The sequence below is a fragment of the Copadichromis virginalis genome, linkage group LG23 (genome assembly GCF_057382275.1).
Source record: "Copadichromis virginalis isolate Kocher_CV1m ecotype Utaka linkage group LG23, C_Virginalis_male_GT1.1, whole genome shotgun sequence".
In the NCBI taxonomy this organism is placed as follows: domain Eukaryota; kingdom Metazoa; phylum Chordata; class Actinopteri; order Cichliformes; family Cichlidae; genus Copadichromis; species Copadichromis virginalis.
This window is the reverse complement of record NC_140639.1, coordinates 13,013,995-13,033,368: the sequence shown is the minus strand read 5'-3', so window position 1 is coordinate 13,033,368 and position 19,374 is coordinate 13,013,995. Positions and strand designations below refer to the sequence as shown.

At 39.5% G+C, this 19,374-nt stretch overlaps 1 protein-coding gene across 1 annotated transcript in view; it reads left to right on the top strand.

The window, feature by feature from the left end:
• gabrg3 (gamma-aminobutyric acid type A receptor subunit gamma3) overlaps positions 1-11,743 on the top strand; it is an 80,984-nt gene extending 69,241 nt beyond the window's left edge. Inside the window, exons 9-13 of the mRNA XM_085447505.1 lie at positions 1,343-1,480; positions 6,240-6,392; positions 6,643-6,666; positions 8,933-9,132; positions 10,118-11,743. Of these exons, the coding sequence (XP_085303631.1) occupies positions 1,343-1,480; positions 6,240-6,392; positions 6,643-6,666; positions 8,933-9,132; positions 10,118-10,399 (797 nt within the window). The 3' untranslated portion in view covers positions 10,400-11,743. The remainder of the gene's footprint in view (positions 1-1,342; positions 1,481-6,239; positions 6,393-6,642; positions 6,667-8,932; positions 9,133-10,117) is intronic.
• Positions 11,744-19,374: the final 7,631 nt, after the last annotated feature.

The following is a 19,374-nucleotide window of genomic DNA, read 5'->3' as shown; positions in this document are numbered from 1 at the left end:
ACCATTCTGCCTCGTGGAGTACCTCAGGGATCTCTTTTGGGTCTGATTCTTTTGCTTTAAATTAGATGGCATATCAGCTTCTTCAGACTTTTCGGTTCAATCATGCTGGTGTCAAAGGCTGAACTTGAGATGAATTTTCATGCTTTTATCTCTTCGTATTTGGAATTTTTGTAACAGTCTTTTTACTTCAGATTTTAAGACTGTGCAGAATCCTGTCACAGAACTTTTAACTGGTGCCAACAGAAGATCACTCACCACTCCAGTTTTGGCTTCTCTTCATGTTTTACCAAACATTTTAGAATTAATTTTAAATTTTTAGTTTTAACTTTTAAGACCTCCATGGTGGATCTCCCCAGTAAATCATGACCTGCTGAAACCTCAGACTTTTTGCTGCTGGCCCCACTAACAGCTCTAAAACCTGTGGGGATCGGACTTTTCAGGCAGTTTTACCAAGGTTGTAGAATTCTCTTCTGCTCTCTCTACACAGCACAGACTCTACTTCCTCTTTTAAAGAAGCAGCTGAAGATATTTTTATAGAGTCAAGCTTTTAATCAGCCTGTTTTATGTTGAATTATATTATGCTTTACATTGTTATGATATACTTTTAGCTAACTATTGTAACCTTTCTTGCTGATGTGCATTATATGGATTTTGTTCCCTTGCAGATGCATTACGTATCTTCGAGCCATTACTAATGCTTTATGCAAATCCAGTGTAGGAGGCCATGAATGAAGTTAGTTTGGGTAAAGCGGTGCTCTCAACAGATGTTGTATTCTATACATTTTTAGTTTTACGAAGGGTTTGGTAAATATTTAATGACAGCATTAATGGCGAATGGAAGACTTGTGGAAAATGTTAATAGAAGTCATTCATCAAGCATGTTTGAAAACAATTAGCAGTTCCCTCACGGTTAATGTTTTTTGTTAATTGAAACCCTATTAAATCAAATTGCTGTCAGGCAGGATCATAATTTTGTTAGCCTTTCTACTTAAAATGATTATGTGTGTGTTAAAGATTCAGGCTAGCATGACACCAGAGCAGAAATGGAATCATTAACCCATCGTTAACCTCACATGATCAATTGTAAAAGCGCTTCCTGTGTGCAGCTCGTGAAGGTCAGACGTAACATTTAGATGGACTCACTACCTTATTGAACCAAAGCTTTCATTTAATCTGCTTTATTTTTGCCTCTGCCTCATCCCAGTCTTTTCATTAGCCAGCATCCACCTTAAGACAAATGTTGCTCCGGGTGGCCCTAGGTCTGTCTGCACAGGGTATCCATCATTAGGATGTGACATGTAGTGCCAAGGGTCACACACACATATGCTCTGTGTAATTGCAGATGGATACCCACAAGATGAAATGATTTACAAGTGGAGGAAGAACTCTGTGGAGGCGGCTGACCAAAAGTCCTGGCGTCTGTACCAGTTTGATTTTATGGGCCTGAGGAACACTACAGACGTCATAAAGACTACAGCAGGTAAAGAAGCACAAATTCATCTGTTTAACATTCGTAAACATTGCTGCTAACAGGCTGGAAATGGGTTGATATTTGGAGTCAGCGTGCATTGAGACAGTGCCGCTTCATTTCCACTCCTTCATTCTTTTATTGTGCACCGATTTGTGTTACAAAATCATGTTTAGCCAAACTGTTTGGAGACTAATTTGGGATATTAGATGACTATCATGCTCAGAAAAGAAACGGCAACAATAATAAGAAAATCTGGCAAGAAACAACAGATAAAATATTCACAGGACTTTCACTGCCTTCCACTCCCACTGCGGGATTTCATCCAGTTTGTCAATGAAAAATGACTTCTTTCTGTTTAAACTGCAAAGTCAAACTCTTGCTGTCCCTGGGAGGTCCCTACTAAGATAAATACATATTCATTAGTTAGACCACTTACTGTTATCTTTTTGTTTACACTGAGATTACAAACAGTAAAGGTCCCCAAAATACAGCTCTTTATTTCTCCATCTGTCATTAAATACAGTTCACTGAACGCGTTTTTGCCCAGTGGTTCCCAAAGTGGGTGAAGATGACCATAGGAAAAATATATAATATTATGTATAAGTATATAATACATATACTCATCAACTCCTCGTGAAGTGGTAAAGAAACTGAAAAGTCTAGCAGGAAATTGAGGCCCTTCACCTTCAAACTAAAATCTACACCTTTTGAAACATGTTGGTTTCAAAGGCACTTTTTCCGTTTCTGGTTTGATTTTTGGTTTTCTTTCACAACCAGTTGGTGGTTAGTTGGCAAGTGTTTGCAGACTAATTGGCATCATCTTGCAAACTATAGATAACAGCAATCAATAAAAAGAAGAACGCGCAGGATGTTCCATGAGGATGAAGTAATGCTTCATCAGCATGAGGTCCAGGACACCATTATCACACTTGCATCTAGAAGGTTTCAAAGTATGGCAAACTAGCTACTGTAGCAGCTTATTAATGTTAGTGTGCTTTATTGCCAACGCTTTCGAAGCCACGTCACTATTACTTTTTGTCTTGTGTGCAGTTTGTGTTGTCACCTGCTGACTTGGTGGACTCGGTACTTGAGAGTGTTTGGATTTCCACTGGAAAAAAATCAATTTCCATAACATGTGTTAAACTTCCATAACTTTTTTTTAACTAAAATAAAGAGTCAAGGGGCAACTGCTGTTGTGCATCAGTACCACAGAAAACAGCATTCATGCTGAAACACATTCACAGGCTTTCAGAGGCGTTGAGGACGCTCTCATCTTTTAAGATTTGTTACAGTCTGCTGACATAATGGCAGTAAAAAAAACTTATTTTTTTCATATTCATAAAATTCTTATATATATTCTTATATATTTAATTTCAGCCCTACTTGCCTTCATTAATGTTGCCAGTTACTGTAGGAATAGTGAACGTCTGTGTCCACAGACAGTTTTTTATCTTCTTTTTTTTTTTTTTTTTGACATATTCGATGAAGCCCAGCATTTACACCACTCACACTTCTCACTGCCTGTGTGGTTGGGAGATGAGGCTGATGTCACTAACATGACAGTAAATGAAAACGTTTGGAATTACTTTACCACAGACGCTGATACTAAAATACAGAAAAGCAATTACAGAGTGTAAACGGATGAAAAGGTTTTACAAAAAAAAAGAAATGACAATGATGTATATGTAGTATCGAAAACGGGTTCTGATGTTATGTCAGCAAATTTCTTTTAGGGTGTAAGTAGTTAACTTCATGGATTATCACTGACTGAAAGCATAACTTTTTCTAATGTATTTCAGTGTTCCTCTCAGTAATATTAAACATCGGCTGTAGAGAGAAATAATTTATAAGGGCCCGCATTCACAGGAAGCTGTATGTGATCTGCATAAGGCTGACTCAGCTCTTGTATTTTTAGAAATGCTATACAGTACTGTTCAGAGGTTTTTGGCTCTTAAAATTAAGTAAAAACTCTTCCAAAAGTAAAGATACTTCATACAACATGCAGTAAGCAGAAATAAAATGAGGCAGGTCATTTGTTCCAAGCATCTTGTGGAACTTTCTGCAGCTGTTCCGTGGATTTAGTCTCCGTGTTTTGTGTCTTTGTGTAATCCATATGTAATCTATGTTCGACTCTGTGGTGTTGTATTCAGGGGTCTGTGTGCAGGCAAATAATTCACAAGCAGCTGTGAGACTCTTTTCAAAGGCAAACTGAGGAAAGTTTCATTATTCGCTTATCAGATTTCCTCTGGAGGCGTTCATTTATCATCCGAACGAAGCAATTTATAATTCATCTATATATGTGCCAACATAAATTTGATAATTAGTAACAATCTCTCAGAACATTAAACTTTAATGAAAATAAATTAATGGCAAAAACCATCAATAAAGAAATTTTAACTGGAACTGTTGCATTTTATATGACCAGACTTCCATTAACTGTCACGTATCTAAATATCCTTATACATGTTCACAGTGATACTGCCCATTGAGGGCAAGGGCAAGTACACTGACTGTGATGCTGGGAAATAGAGGCTCACTGCACAGTGCTGCCTTTATTAGATTCAACAGTAGAATTACCTGATCTTGTTTTTTAATGGCTGACAGATTACATGTTACTCCCCGCTGCCTGCCTGCTGTCTTTAAAGACATGTGATTGTCAGCCAAGTGGAAAACAAAGTGATGATTATGATTCTGGTCTGTAGTTCTCGTGTTACCCTAACTCACAGTTCCACCTGGCTACATGTGCAACAGTATCTTTTCATTTGCCATGTTTAAAAAAAAGAAAAGAAAAGAAAAGTTAATACTTGTTACTTTATTGGAATTATTATTTAATAATAAATTAATTATTATTAGTTATTATTCTGTAACATGGCCTGAAATGTCATTATCACATAATTACTCATTAACAGTATAAACCACACACACACAAATAAATATATAAATGAATAAGCCAAAAAAACACTTCAAAGTGATTAATCTGATGTGCAGGTAGAAATGCAGACTACGTTGCTCATCGTCACACACTGGTTTTTGGTCAAGTAGTCAATATTAATCCTACAGGATTTGTGTTGGAGAGCCACCACTGGTTTTCATCCATTCTATACTGGGCCATAATTGGACAGATTAGGCAGCCAAACTGTAAAACCAGTATTTAATGCTATAGCAATATAAACATCTGTATACTTAACTTATTTTTACATAATCTGTTCATAACTATTCCACAATTTATACTACCCTTATCTGTATATAATCTACTCTTATAGCATTTTCTGCTCTTGCACTTCTGATTAGATGCAAACTGTATTTCGTTACCCTGTATTTATACATGTGTAATGACAAAGTTGAATCCTAATCCTAATTAGAAATTTATGTTAAAATCATATACAAATAATGTATTACTGCACCAAATCTAAAGGACTGAAGTAAAACCACAGACAGCATACAAGAAATCACATATTGGCTTGTATATCAAGTCTTGTTATGAAGCCTCGATAGCAGCTTTTTAGCCATTGCCATCTTTGCGCTTTTAAACCAGATGTGATAAGGGGAAGGGGAAAGCGGGAAGTCATTAGCCAGTGAGCATACCCTGGATAATCTTCCTCTTGGAATGACCGAAATGTACAAAATGAACTTGATGTTTTAATCAGCATTACCTGATATAAGTTACTGAGCCCATAAACCAGAAACAGTACGTATTTATTTATACAGAAAAAGAAAGTCTTTTTGCAACAACGGATCACGCCCCTCTGGTGGCCTTTAAAATAAATGCATGTTTAGGGCACTTTTGATATACTTTTTAGACCATTTTTTTTTATGCAGTTGAAAAACTGTTTGCACATTTAAACGGAACTTGTGTAACTCGTGTATGATAAGTGACCTTAAAGGTTATTTTATTAATCTTTTTAGCTGCTTCACAGCGAGCTGTTGTCACTCACTGCTGTTTGTTGGTTTGTTTGGGACATTTATGGCAAATGGCCTGTATTTGTATAGTGCTTTACTAGTCCCTAAGAACCCCAAAGTGCTTTACACGTTCAGTCATTCACCCATTCACACACACATTCACACACTGGTGATGGCAGCTACATTGTAGCCACAGCCACCCTAGGGCGCACTGACAGAGGCGAGGCTGCCGGACACTGGCGCCACCGGGCCCTCTGACCACCACCAGTAGGCAACCGGTGAAGTGTCTTGCCCAAGGACACAACGACCAAGACTGTCGGAGCCGGGGCTCAAACCGGCAACCTTCCGATTACAAGACGAACTGCCAACTCTTGAGCCACGATCGCCATTTATGTACTTATTTAAATGGTAACAATGCAGGGATTGCAACAAAAAAAAAAGAAAGAAGAAGAAGACATTTGTGGACTTTTCCACAATCTTTGTTTCAGCTTGCATTCTTTGGCCAGATTTACTAATGCCCTGCCCCAGCACAAACTGGGTTTGGCATAAAAAAAGTGTTTTCTATTTACAGAGTGCAGTAACAAGTGTATGGGAAGTCACAGTTTCACAACTGACCCTGTTGCATGAAATTCCTTCTGAAGTCGCAACATATAGGGGGGAGAATATTTAAATAAAGCTTGTAAACTTATTTACCAAAGATTTGCGATATGTAGTTAATGGTTAATTGCACCAGTATTTAACATGTCTTATTTTTTGCACTTAATATCGAAATGAAAAGAACCACCCCATTGTGTGGAATTTTTTACATGATCAGAACAACTGATTGAACCATCCAGAAGTTTCACATGGTTGTTATTTTCACACACAGGCGACTACGTGGTGATGACCGTGTACTTTGACCTGAGCAGAAGAATGGGCTACTTCACCATCCAGACATACATCCCCTGTATCCTCACTGTGGTTTTGTCCTGGGTGTCCTTCTGGATTAAAAAAGATGCCACTCCAGCCAGAACAGCTTTAGGTACAGTGAACTGATGACACCTGAGGGTCTGTCTTTAAAGGAACAGTACTGCACCGCATTAAATACATGGAAATAATACAGGAAGCATTACTTCAACATCCCACTTACAAGATTTAAGTTTGCACTTTTTGGTTATGTGTTTTTGAGGATTCATCTTTATGTGCTTCTCAGATATTTGTCACTAAAATCACTCCATCTGTCTGCTCTTTTGTGTTTTTCTCTTTCGTGCATGCTTTCTGTTGTTGTGCAGTCCTGTGGAACATTTTTTGTGAAGGTAACAATTTTTATTTGCTCTCTTTTTCTCCATTATTCACATCTGAGTGAGGAAATATTGACCCAGCCTTGAGTTAAAGGATTGGATAAAATGCTGAGTTTAACCACTAAAATTTCAAATTTATAAGCCCTCTAAATGTAGCTGTGTAAGCTGTTTTTACCACTGTTGTGTGAAATTATATTTTTGCTGATGAATGTGCTGTTATTGGAGCTAAAAAGGAAAATGCTACAGCTCGGTGTCACAAGGCTCCCTGTATCGCCCACCATCACCGTGTTCGATACTGTTCGCTCACACAGAGTTATAAAATGAACGAGTGCTTTTAATCTGTCATCTTTGCTCTAAAGCATGCCGATCAATCGCTTGCAAGTTGGGAAGAAGAATGAAGATAATGAATGGATCTTAGATGTAAGCTGATTGTAAATGTATCTGGCAAGCCAGGCCAGTGTGGGAGTAAAGATAAAGCCCCTTTAGGACTCAGTCAAGGTCAGAAAACCTTTCAGCTGACTTAAACACTTACACTTCTAACTTTGTTTAGTAGCATGCTTATACTCTATGAACATTTCTTTACAGAACCTCATAGTTTCACACTTTAAGCTGTCAGTAAAAATGCCTCCGAGACGTTCCTCTCATCCAGCCTGCTTTTCATGCTGTTGTTTAGAGGAAAAACTCTGTGTCACAGCAACAGCAGAAGTCAGGTAAGAGTAATCACTGTGGCAAGCAGAGGCTAAAGGAAAAGTGCGAGATGTCCGCCTAAAATAGATGGGGCCAGTCTGTTACCATAGGAACCTCAGTGAAACAGTAACGGATGTTTGTTTTTTTTCCTTTAAAGGCATCTCTTTAAAGCTCACAGAGGAGCGAGATTGGCGAGCGAACAAATGAAATTATTCAGAGATGCTGGAGGGATAGAGGTCTTCATTATATCTAATTAATTCATCGTTTGTCACATAAATGACACATTTGGCTTCTAACACGACTAAATAGCACAAGCAAAATAAAATAAAGGCCTACTGTAACTAATTTAATACAGAGCGAGCCACGACAATTAATAGGAAAATATGAATTAATACAACATAAGAAATAACTGTGTGTTTGGAGGACTGCACGTAAATACGCTTCTGTAATTTTTACATGGGATGAATTCCCACACGTGTTGCTCATTATCACTCTTCATGCCCATCAGTCGCATCAAACCCCAAACACAAGTGTTGTTGTTGGTGCTGACAAAGGATATGTTAATCAAAAACATTCGAGTGATTCAGTCACCTACTTTGTCACTTTTTTTGTTTTTACGTGCTATTAGTATGATTGCTCATGATTATTATTATTTATAATACAGAGGAGGTACAGGAGTTAGGACAGTCTCCTCACAACACGAGGTTCCTGAGTTGGAACTCTCCATGTGCAGTCTGCACGTTCTCCTGGCGTCCTCCCACAGGCCAAAGACATGCATGTTAGATAAATTGGTGATTCTGAATTGGATATGAATGGTTCTCATTGTCCCTTTGTTAACCTTGTGATAGATAGACTGGTAAACGGGTTGTACACCTCTCACCTGGTGACAGCTGGGATACGCTCCAGCTCCAACCCACCCACACCTGCCTTACACCCCATAAATCGAGATGGAGCTAGGAAAATATATAGAACTAAAACAGAGGATGAACTGAGAGGCCTGTTTTGAACACGCACAGCTACTCTAGAGTCCAAAACTAAATATGTGGAGCTGGTGATCAGCACTGAAAGGCAACTTTAACGAATGGGTAAATGGGTTCTTTGCTTGTGGTGATCTGTTGTGTTTAAAGCAACAGTATCACTGATCTCTTCACTGCGACTACCTTGTCTTTGTGTACTCATCGGTGTTTTCAGTGCTGCACTTTCATTGAAATGAAACCATCAGTGTTCTCTTGCGTCTCAGCGTCTAATGTGATCATAAAGGATCTCGAGGCAATCACCTCACAGATGTGTCGATATTTATGTCGATGAGAATCTCTCGGTTGTGTAATCCTCGTCCTGCCTGGCTTTTGCCGGACTGTCTGAGACACTGAACACGCAATGCTTTTTTGAGTTGTTTTTCCACAGTTATTGGTATAATTCTGCATCACCAGCTCAAGTGTCTGTAGAGATTTTAATGTCGGCATTGTGTCACTTTATAGTGATGTGGTTAGCAAGCGCAAACAACAAAACTCAGTTTGGACCAAAGTCACATTCCAAGTGGAAACAGATCCAAAAAACTTGTGTTTGACTGAGACGACTTTTGTTTGTCCTTCAGGTATAACCACAGTTCTGACCATGACCACTCTCAGTACTGTGGCCAGGACATCACTGCCCAGAGTGTCTTATGTCACCGCCATGGACCTTTTTGTCACCGTCTGCTTCCTGTTTGTCTTTGCTGCTCTGATGGAGTACGCTACGTTAAATTACTACTCGTACAGCGTTCGAAGACCCAGCTACATGGAACCGAAAAGACTGGTGAGCTAGTTTGTGCATTTCAAACAGATGTGTTAAATAGTCTCACTGAGTTAGGTCGGTGAACTCTGAGGAAAAAAACGGTAAAATGTATGCACAGGATTATTGTCACATGTTAGAAAAGTAGTTTTTTTCTGATAGTGCTTCAGTTCTGTTATCAAAGGATTGAAGTAAGAAAAGTGCTCAGAGATGAGATGATGTGATGGTGCCTTATCTACGCGCTTTGATGGGACCATCACTATTTTACAGGACAGGCGGGCCATCAAATACAGCGAGAACAGAGTCTACCTCATGTCCTGTGCTCTCATCTTACACTTAGTGTCGCACATGAAAATGTTTCCAGACACTGTTAGTGGACACACAACAGACTCAGATGTTCTTTTAGTTCGTCCACTCATGTCAGCAAAGTATCTACAAAGTATCTTTCAGCTTCTTTTATCAGCATCATGATTGCAGTGTGAAAACGTTCCCTGTCAGATTTTTAGACATCATTTCTGACAGCTTGCAGATTAATCAACAGGTGGAAAGCTGTTGAATTTTACTCTTTCATTTTGCCTCAAAGTTTCCTTACAGGGGAGGTTATTATGAACGATTATTTAAAAAATAGATATAAAGACATTTTAATTCGGACTTTAAGAGGCTACTGCCCGTGTTATGGCAAAAATGATTTACTGCCACTGCTGCACTCACTATTTCCCTCATGTCTGGAGAACATGTAGATATTAGACATGTTAAGAGTTTGTCCAGACTGAGCTGCCCTAACAAGGGTACAAAAACACACAGTTGAAAAACATAATCAATGGATATAAAGACGTAAGTTATTCTCCCTCAGAATACTTTAATCTTACTGAGACTAAATGGCTACAAATTGGACCTCAGATCTGTAACCATCAAACTTTCTGGACAATGTTCTGCTTTAAGAAAAAAAAACCTTCTAATGTGATGGGGGGAAAGCATTTGGTACTCAAAAGACTTCTTGTATTTTCAGAACTACTCAGTCCTCGATGTGAGACCTCCTCCACACACAGTCATCGCTTTAAACAACTCCATGTACTGGCAGGAATTTGAAGACCCTTGTGTCTACGAGTGTCTGGACGGAAAAGACTGCCAGAGCTTCTTCTGCTGTTTCGAGGAGTGTAAAGAAGGCGGTTGGAGGAGAGGCCGCGTCCACATAGATGTACATGAACTGGACGCATACTCCCGCGTTTTTTTCCCCACCTCCTTCTTACTCTTCAACATCGTCTACTGGGTAGGCTATCTCTACCTTTAGCACACTGAGGGTGCCTGCTTGGTTTCAGGAGATGGACAGTGCAGCTTAACAGAGGTAATTCAATCTGAATAAAAGGTAACACCAAATAAACTCTTTCCTGTGGACCCTGAAGAAGTTACCTGGAGATGAAAACACAGTCAGGAGGACTGTGTGTTTGTGGTGTGTGTGTGTGTGTGTCTGTGTGTGTGTGTGCAGCCCTGTGCCTGGCAGAGATTTCAGCCTCAGTGGCTTCAGGTATGAGAATACATCACAATAGTGACTCTCTTCATATGCTGTACACAGAGGGATGTCAGGATGGACAGTGCACTAACGACGACTTGAAGACGAAGAAGAAAATGTGTCCCAGACTCCTCAGTCAGGAGGATGGCTTGTGTTGTAGGGAATGCTTTTATCCAGTCATCAGTCAGATCCAGATGATGAAAATCCAAGGATGTTCAAACCACTCATAGTGCCTTCCTCTGGAGGGGTAGATACTATCTGCTACAATAATCAGGGAATAATGATTTATTAAGAAAAATAGAAGAGCCTGGCTTTGACTGATTATGGCTATTCTCATTCAGAACCCCATTTAAAAAATGGCCATTTCTTGGAAAACACAAAGGATTATTAGATTCTTATCACTTCATTATGACTTTCAGCCACTAGACATGGCTCATCCCTCCTTCGTCACAACACTTTGAGTTCTCTGTATGTTATAAAGATCAGGCTGGTAAAAGGACGATTCAAATGAACTTGACAGCCAAGATAACAGCGTGTGCTTTACTGGTATATTTTTAATACATTTTATGGTGTTAAACCAATTCTTTCAATGGTTCTTTATACTGTTTGTGTTACTATAGTAACAAGTCAAACTGTGGGTTTTACTTATTCTAAACCCAGAGGGGAGAGGAAAATTAAATTACTGAAGAAAAGTCTGTCTTTGGCACAAAAGACCAGCCAACAGAGATCAACAACCACATGTATGCGCTTATGAAAAAAATACTTTCATTTGAAAGACGTGCTTTTTCTATATTCTGCGAAATACACCTGTTGAATTCCTTGTATTAGATAAGAAGACTTCTTCCAGGACCTATATATGAATTTAGAGCTCACAGCTGGATCGTTTAGGTTAGCATAAAGACTATCGTCTTGGAGTTTATGAATTTTTCCTCCCTGCAATTTGGTTTTTGCACATACGAGAATAAGTCTACTCTGCTTCACTTAGTTTGGCAGGACCAACATCAGTCACACCAATAAATCTGTAGGAACATGACAAAGATGTGGCTTCAGTTAAAATTATCCCATTTAACTCTAGAACACTAATGTGCAGTTTTGTAACATTATATTTAAGTATAAAACATACTTTCCATCAAAATATATTAAAGTACAACAATACATAACAAATTGAAGTACTCTTCCTTTATTTCCCCTATGATCTAATGAAATAAAACGGCTCTAGAATAAGTCAAAAATTTAGGAATCATTAAAAAAAATGAATAACAAAAAATACAAATAATGGAACTGGGAGCTTGTTTTTCGGTCCACCCAGTCCTGAGACATGTGAGCCTTGTCTGGTGAAGGCACAGTCTCCCTGCATTACAGAAAACAGTGAGCGAGAGAAACACAAAAGCACTTATTCTGAGAGGAGAAAATGATCTGCTTAATATTTTTTTTTTTTACCATAAAAATTCTATTGGACATTACCACTAAATGATATTTATTCATTGTGTGAGTTAAAATCACCCAACATTCGTGTTCTAAGGTTGAATTTAAATACATATTCCTGGTACAAAATAAAGTATGTCATAAAAAAGTAAAACTTCATCAACTTTTAATGCAAGAAGGATCTAATAAAGCTATGCCAGCTCCAGATTAATAATATGCAGTTATTAACACAAATAACATTTATAATATCCAGGGATGCTAGGCCTGACCTAGACTCATTTTAAGTTCCCACCAAAACAATAAAAACCAGCTTCCCTCTTATCTAATAAAAACCCAGAGACAGCACAGACAAAATATACAAGACTGCAACCTACCAAACAGTAGCATAAAGCATATAACAATAACATGAAAGAGCTTAAATAATACAGCAGGTCAGGTTATAACAGGCCAAACGAAACCCAGAACCTGCTTCAATCAATCATCTAACTCTGGACACGGAGGCAAAATATTCTAGAATGTGTAATTTTTCCTTTAAAAGAAACCTTAGCAGTGAGTTGTTGTTGATCAATGTGAGTCACACATATGGAATGAACCTGAAGTTTTCTTTTACATTTGCAGTAAGATGTGGAGGCTTTGGAGGTGGAAAATTTTGGGGTTAAATGTATTTACAGGCAGCAGGCGCAACAAAACTGTTTATGTCTACCAGCTGGATTGTCACAGATTGGGCTCCTTTGAGATGAAACACCCTGGGAGCCGAGGCAGCCATGCTTATAATGGAAGTGTTCTTTTTCTACATGAGCATATTCACACCGTGTATTGGCGTCACACAGCAGCCACTTCTTAGCGCACACTAGATAAAGTAACTAGGCAAAGAATAGTGTTTGTTCTGCTGTTTAACTAATGCCTAGGTTCAATATAATGGGTGTCACTGGTACATAATTGTAGGCACAAATACAATAATCCTGCTTATTACAGTCACCAATCTCTGTTTGCATGCAATAAACAGTTACAATTACGCTGAAGAGGCTATGTTAGAAATAGAGTTATAGTTTTAATATGGACTGTTTGTATCATAATTTGATTTCCGTGTTTCCACCTGGCATTAGCGACCGTTGAATTGCCTTAGTGTAGCCCACCCTGAGCTGAGACGAACACCAGAAAGACGTATTTACCTCTGATAAATAACCTCAGCGTGGTGAAGACCTCACTTCAGCAACGGTTACTCCTTTGCTTTTGGCAGTAAACCAAGTCGGAACTTTTTATATCCCTTTTTCAGCTTTTTTCTTTTAATTATATTTGCTATGTTTGTGCCAAATATTTCACACAGGTGCCCTCTCATTTGTTTATTCAGACACGCCTGAGCAACCCTAAAATGGTTATTTTAATGTTTTAATACTGAGGAAACAGCACGGTGTGGTATGCTAGAAAAACACTCTACCGGGGTTGACACTGAGTTATGGTACAGGAACGCATACGTGAATAATGAATTCAGAGCTTTTCTTATTTCTTTATTTGCATCAGTTTAATTAAATGACATCTTAAATGGGAAATGTCAACTTGCAAAAGAATATTGAAAGAACATTTTCAGGATTTCCACACAGAAAAAGGGTAAACTATGTCAAGAATGGTGTAAAGTGCCGCCCACTATGCCAGCAGCTAAAATGAATGAAAATGTTGGTTTGCGTGCTCAATGTGTTTCTTCAACAAACACAAAATGCTGAAAGCAGTTCTTTTGATCTCTTTATTTCTCAACTTGAACAGCCACGTATCATTTTCTCTGTCCTAATTTGGGGGCAAAAATGTACTTTTATGATCCATGTTTGTGTTAGCGGAGCTGCCCAGATGTGACAGTGCCCCGACTCCCTTCTGCTGACACATGAAGGGCGATGCAATAAGATTTTCTGAGTGGTGCTCTACCTTACACTCTTACACTACATTATCATGTAAAGATGAAAAACAAACAAACACATGCTTCAGTTCTTGCTTCTTGGAGGCCTCGCTTTGCTTTTGTCAAACAGGTGATTGAAAAAAAGGCGGACATGTAAAGGGGATCTCACGCTAGTTCTGTTTCACCGGCAGAATCACCAGGATTCACCAGTCGGTCAGTTTAACCTGCCAGATGAGATCTGCCTGTTCATGGACTCTCCACGCTTTGTATTATCAGGCAACAGAAACTAAAACAACAGAAACAGACATGGAAGTGGTATCATTTAACTCACTAACAGGTCAAACGTTACTGTGAGCTTGGCTCTGTATGATGTTCGGACGTTTCTGTAGGGGTTGTGTATTGCTACTTATGTCAGAGCTCATCTCTGGACTTTACATAAAAATGGAAGATGTTCTTTAAACTGTAAATGTGAAGCCAAAATACTGGCAGAGCCATCTTGTACTGATCATTTGTAACTGTGCAGTAATGACCTGGGTCTGGAAAACATGACAGTTTGCAATTAACACAGAATATTTCATATTTTTATCATTTCTAGTGAAAAATATTCTTAGGACGTAAGTAAGTTTCTGGCTGCACTGAGTCACTGAGCTCTTAGGTCACTAGGTATAATATTAACAGTAACGTAGTTAACCTTCAATGTATGAACGTATGAGCTCGTATGTCTGCCATCACCCATTGGATAGTGAAGCCTCGATCGAAGCTTTTTTTTTTTTTTTTTTAAATAGCAGATGTCAAAAGTCAGACATTTACAGTTACAGGCAAATGATAAATTGTCACATTAAAATATAAATAGTTTTTTGGCCCTTTTGACTCTAATGTGTACCTTAATTTACAAAATTTTTGTTGTATTTGTGAAAATGTTAAACTTTCAACTGAGACCACAGTTTAAGGAAGTTGTCTGTGCACAACTTTAAAGCACTTTAGCATTAGGTGCATTTTCAGACCCAGATATGTAAATTTTTTATATGCAGTCTATTGTTTTGGTGACTCACATTTTGATGGCTTGATTTTGGCAGTGTGGACATCAAACTTGTTTTTGGAGAAGAAGTGTACAAAGCCGGAAGAGAGGGTAGAGTGCAGAGTTATCAGTTAACACTATAAAATACTACAATTTTACTTAACAAATCGGGAGCGCAGAGATTTTGGGCAATCTCTTTGATATTTGCCTTAAAAACGCACAAACATGCTATAGAGGTCTAACTCAGTGGCCGAAATTGGCTGAGGTGAAATCTAGCAGATATCTAGTGGCAAAATCAGCAACCACCAGCCACTCAAAGCAGCCACACACCTAATAATGTACAACTTCAAGCCTTAATTAAAAAAACAAGAACAACTCCACTGTAATTATTATGGAACAATAGCAGCTGCTTAAGCCAGGCTGGCTGTAAACACGTTTATTTCTGCAGCAAAGCTGCCCAAAACAAACCTCATGTGGAAAAATGGAGAATATGACAGAAAACACGTTGTTTGGCTCATGTATGAATTAAACTCCAGCTGGCCGTGTCACCACTGAGACAATTGAGATATTTTGGCTTCACTTCTGAAGAATTGTCTACCATCAAGAAATTCTTTTTTTTTTTCATGATATACATGATAAAACACTTATGAGTCTCCATGAGGCACAAAGCTATGATTTTATTGAGCATAATGAAAACTAATATCCGGTCGTTAAGTCTGACGTCACTAGCCGTGTCTGGGCCTAAACTCCGCTGCAGGTCCATATTTCAAATGATCACTATGGCATTACTGAGAGTTGAAAACTGTCTAAATAAAATGATCAGCGTTCTGCTCTACCAGGTGTAACAATTGAGTTTAACATCCAGGCATCCATGAAAATGGAATTTATGACATTTAACGGAGTTAGAAGTTAGCAGGAAGTTAGCTCGCTAGCTTCTACAGTATCTAAATACAATATAGCATGTCCTGACTGCGGGGTTTTGGAAACAAATTAAAACGTACAGCTCTGTTATCACTTCCAACATAAATGAAGACAGAAAACTAAGCAGTGACGTTTGTAGGGTTACTGAAGTTTGGCTAGCTGGTATATAATGATGTGCTACGTGACCGCTAGCGACACAGCTATGTTAGCATAATATAAACACGCTAACTTTTTTTCCACTCAATAAAAGTTAACGTGAGTGTTCTCAGGGGTCAGGAACAAATGTAATCGCATGGCAGGATGCTGTAAAAGGACCAAACGTCAGCCAGGAGAACAACTGAGATAATCCATCCACAATACGAAGTTAGTCATTCATATACTGCTGCATGGGCTGGGCTGTAGCTACATCCTAAGGTTTTAAAAACTGAGCTTAAATAAATGATTAGCGGTAATAAAAACATTAAACATGTTAACAACACAAAAGCCATATTAAACGCAGACTACTTTAGGCCCGGAAGTAGGATTCGTCACGTCATCACTTAACGACCGGATAGTGTGCCCTTTTAAATTGAGACGTCATTTTCCACTGACTCTACCGTGTGCTCTCTCCAGTGGCATTTGAAAAATTCTAATTTCTACCATCAATGTCATATTTTCTAGTTTTCCATGGACAGCCCAAATTATTTGGTATTAACTTTTGAGCCTGCTGGAAAGGAAAGGGGTAAACACAGGGAGAGCTACAGGCTGTGATTTGATGCTGGGCCAGTACTGGCATGTGTGTGACTCCACACTGAACCGGTGAACCAGCTCTGGGCTCTGTGTCATCTGAGGATGAGCAGGTCTCAGGCAGATAGGGAGGCTGAGCTGGTGACAGACAGGAAACGTATCCGTCACCAATGTGCTGGGAAAGCTCTTGCAAAGAAAGCTGTGTCAAAATCTTTGCAGTATCGGCGCAGCTTTGATGAGCTGAAGTATATCAAACCACCGAACTTACTCAAAGCCACATTCGGAGTATTGTTGCGACAAACAAGCCAAAGACATTTCTGTTTCATATTCTTCTCCGACGGCTGAAATAATGCTCAAGGAAGCTGGACTTTTTTTTTTCTTTTTTGATAAATGCTTTCCATGTGCTCAGTGCAGTACAGTGAAGTGTCATTGGAATGAAATCTATGAGTGTAACAGTAATAATTAGCCTATAAATGCTCTGAGGTGGTCTGTGTCTTTTTTCCAGTTTGTCCACAGCTGTATGATTTGCAGCAGAAACCCCACTAACAGCTTCTGTAATTGCTGAAGAGGCTTCAGTCTCTGCTGATGTACACAGTGTTTTTTCTACCACAAGCTTTCATTTACAGCCACGTTTTTGCTCTCGCCAGTGATTTTTTTCAGCAGTGGTTTCATATTTTGGTCGTCTCTCCTATTTAACACAAATTGAACTGTACACTTTTCTCCTGCTTTAGGTTTTCAGATTTGTGGCTCAAGTGTGACATACAATAGATGTTTCATTACTCAGTGGTATAGTCAAGTGCAAGTGTTGAGACTGTACTCCTCTGCAGCGTGGTGTCCTGTGAGTTGGGTTCTTTTGTTGGGTTGTTGTTTTTGCTCCTTTGGCTCCACTGCATCTACAGTCCATTTCCGATGCTCATGCTATTTTCATACCCACGGTTCTTTTTATATCTAAAATGTGCATTACTACTGAGGACCACAAAATATGGAATAAAGTTTCTTTTTCATAAATGAACAACATTGTGCTTGATTCTGATGTTTTAATGTTAACGTTTTAAGGCGTTTACAACCTGGAACAGAGGAATAGAGCGGAGGGCATTTGCTCAAACTGGAACAGACATTTTTTTTAACTGAAATTCAAATATAATCATTGGATTAATTTACATCTTAAATATATTACACTGAACAAAAATATAAACGCAACACTTTTGTTTTTGCTCCCATTCCCCATGGGATGGACGTAGAGACCTAAAATTCATTCCAGATACACAATATAACCATCCCTCCCAAACAGTGGTCACAAATCAGTCCAAATGTGTGGTAGTGGGCACATCTGCCATATTGAGATAATCCATCCCACCTCACAGGTGTGCCACATCAGGATGCTGATCTGACATCATGAGTAGTGCACAGGTGTACCTCAGACTGCCCACAACAAAAGGCCACCCTGGAATGTGCAGTTTTGTCTCACAGCAAAATGCCACAGATGCCACAAGCAATGAGGGAGCGTGCAATTGGCATGCTGACAGCAGGAATGTCAACCAGATCTGTCGCCCGTGCATTGAATGTTCATTTCTCAACCATAAGCCGTCTCCACAGGCGTTTCAGAGAATATGGCAGCACATCCAACCGGCCTCACAACCGCAGACCTCGTGTAACCACACCAGCCCAGGACCTCCACATCCAGCAGGTTCACCTTCAAGATCGTCTGAGACCAGCCACCCAGACAGCTGCTGGAACAATTGGTTTGCACAACCAAACAATTTCTGCACAAACTGTCAGAAACCGTCTCAGGGACGCTCAACTGCATGCCCGTCGTCCTCATCGGGGTCTTTACCTGACTCCAGCTCGTCGCCGTAACAGACTTGTGTGGGCAAATGCTCACATTCGATGGCGTCTGGCACGTTGGAGAGGTGTGCGCTTCACGGATGAATCATGGTTCACATTGTTCAGGGCAGATGGCAGCTGAGAATGTCCCAGTTCTTGCATGGCCAGCATACTCACTGGACATGTCACCCATTGAGCATGTTCGGGATGTGCTTGACCGGCGTATACGACAGCGTGTACCAGTTCCCACGAATATCCAACAACCTCGCACAGCCATTGAAGTGGAGTGGACCAACATTCCACAGGCCACAATTAACAATCTGATAGACTCCATGCGACGATGTGTTGCACTGCATGAGGCAAATGGTGGTCACACCAGATACTGACCGGTTCTGGGTCCCCAGACCCCCAATAGCGCAAAAAACTGCACATTCCAGGGTGGCCTTTTGTTGTGGGCAGTCTGAGGTACACCTGTGCACTACTCATGATGTCAGATCAGCATCCTGATGTGGCACACCTGTGAGGTGGGATGGATTATCTCAATATGGCAGATGTGCCCACTACCACACATTTGGACTGATTTGTGACCACTGTTTGGGAGGGATGGTTATATTGTGTATCTGGAATGAATTTTAGGTCTCTACGTCCATCCCATGGGGAATGGGAGCAGTAACAAAGGTGTTGCGTTTATATTTTTGTTCAGTGTAAGATAATTTCCAGAAAAAAAGAAAATTTCAAAGTTATAAAGTCAAAGTTTTGAGATGGCTCTGCCAATCAGGAAGCTTTGTCATGGTATGTCTTTTCCTTGTTACACAGGAGCAGAAGGTGCAAGTCATCAGCTATCAGTGCTACAGCTGCTGGTCATGAATGAGCAAACTGGTTTTAAAAAATAATGTAATCCTTGTGTTACTAGCTAAATCGCATGGCGTTATTAGCACAACAGCAACTTCTTCA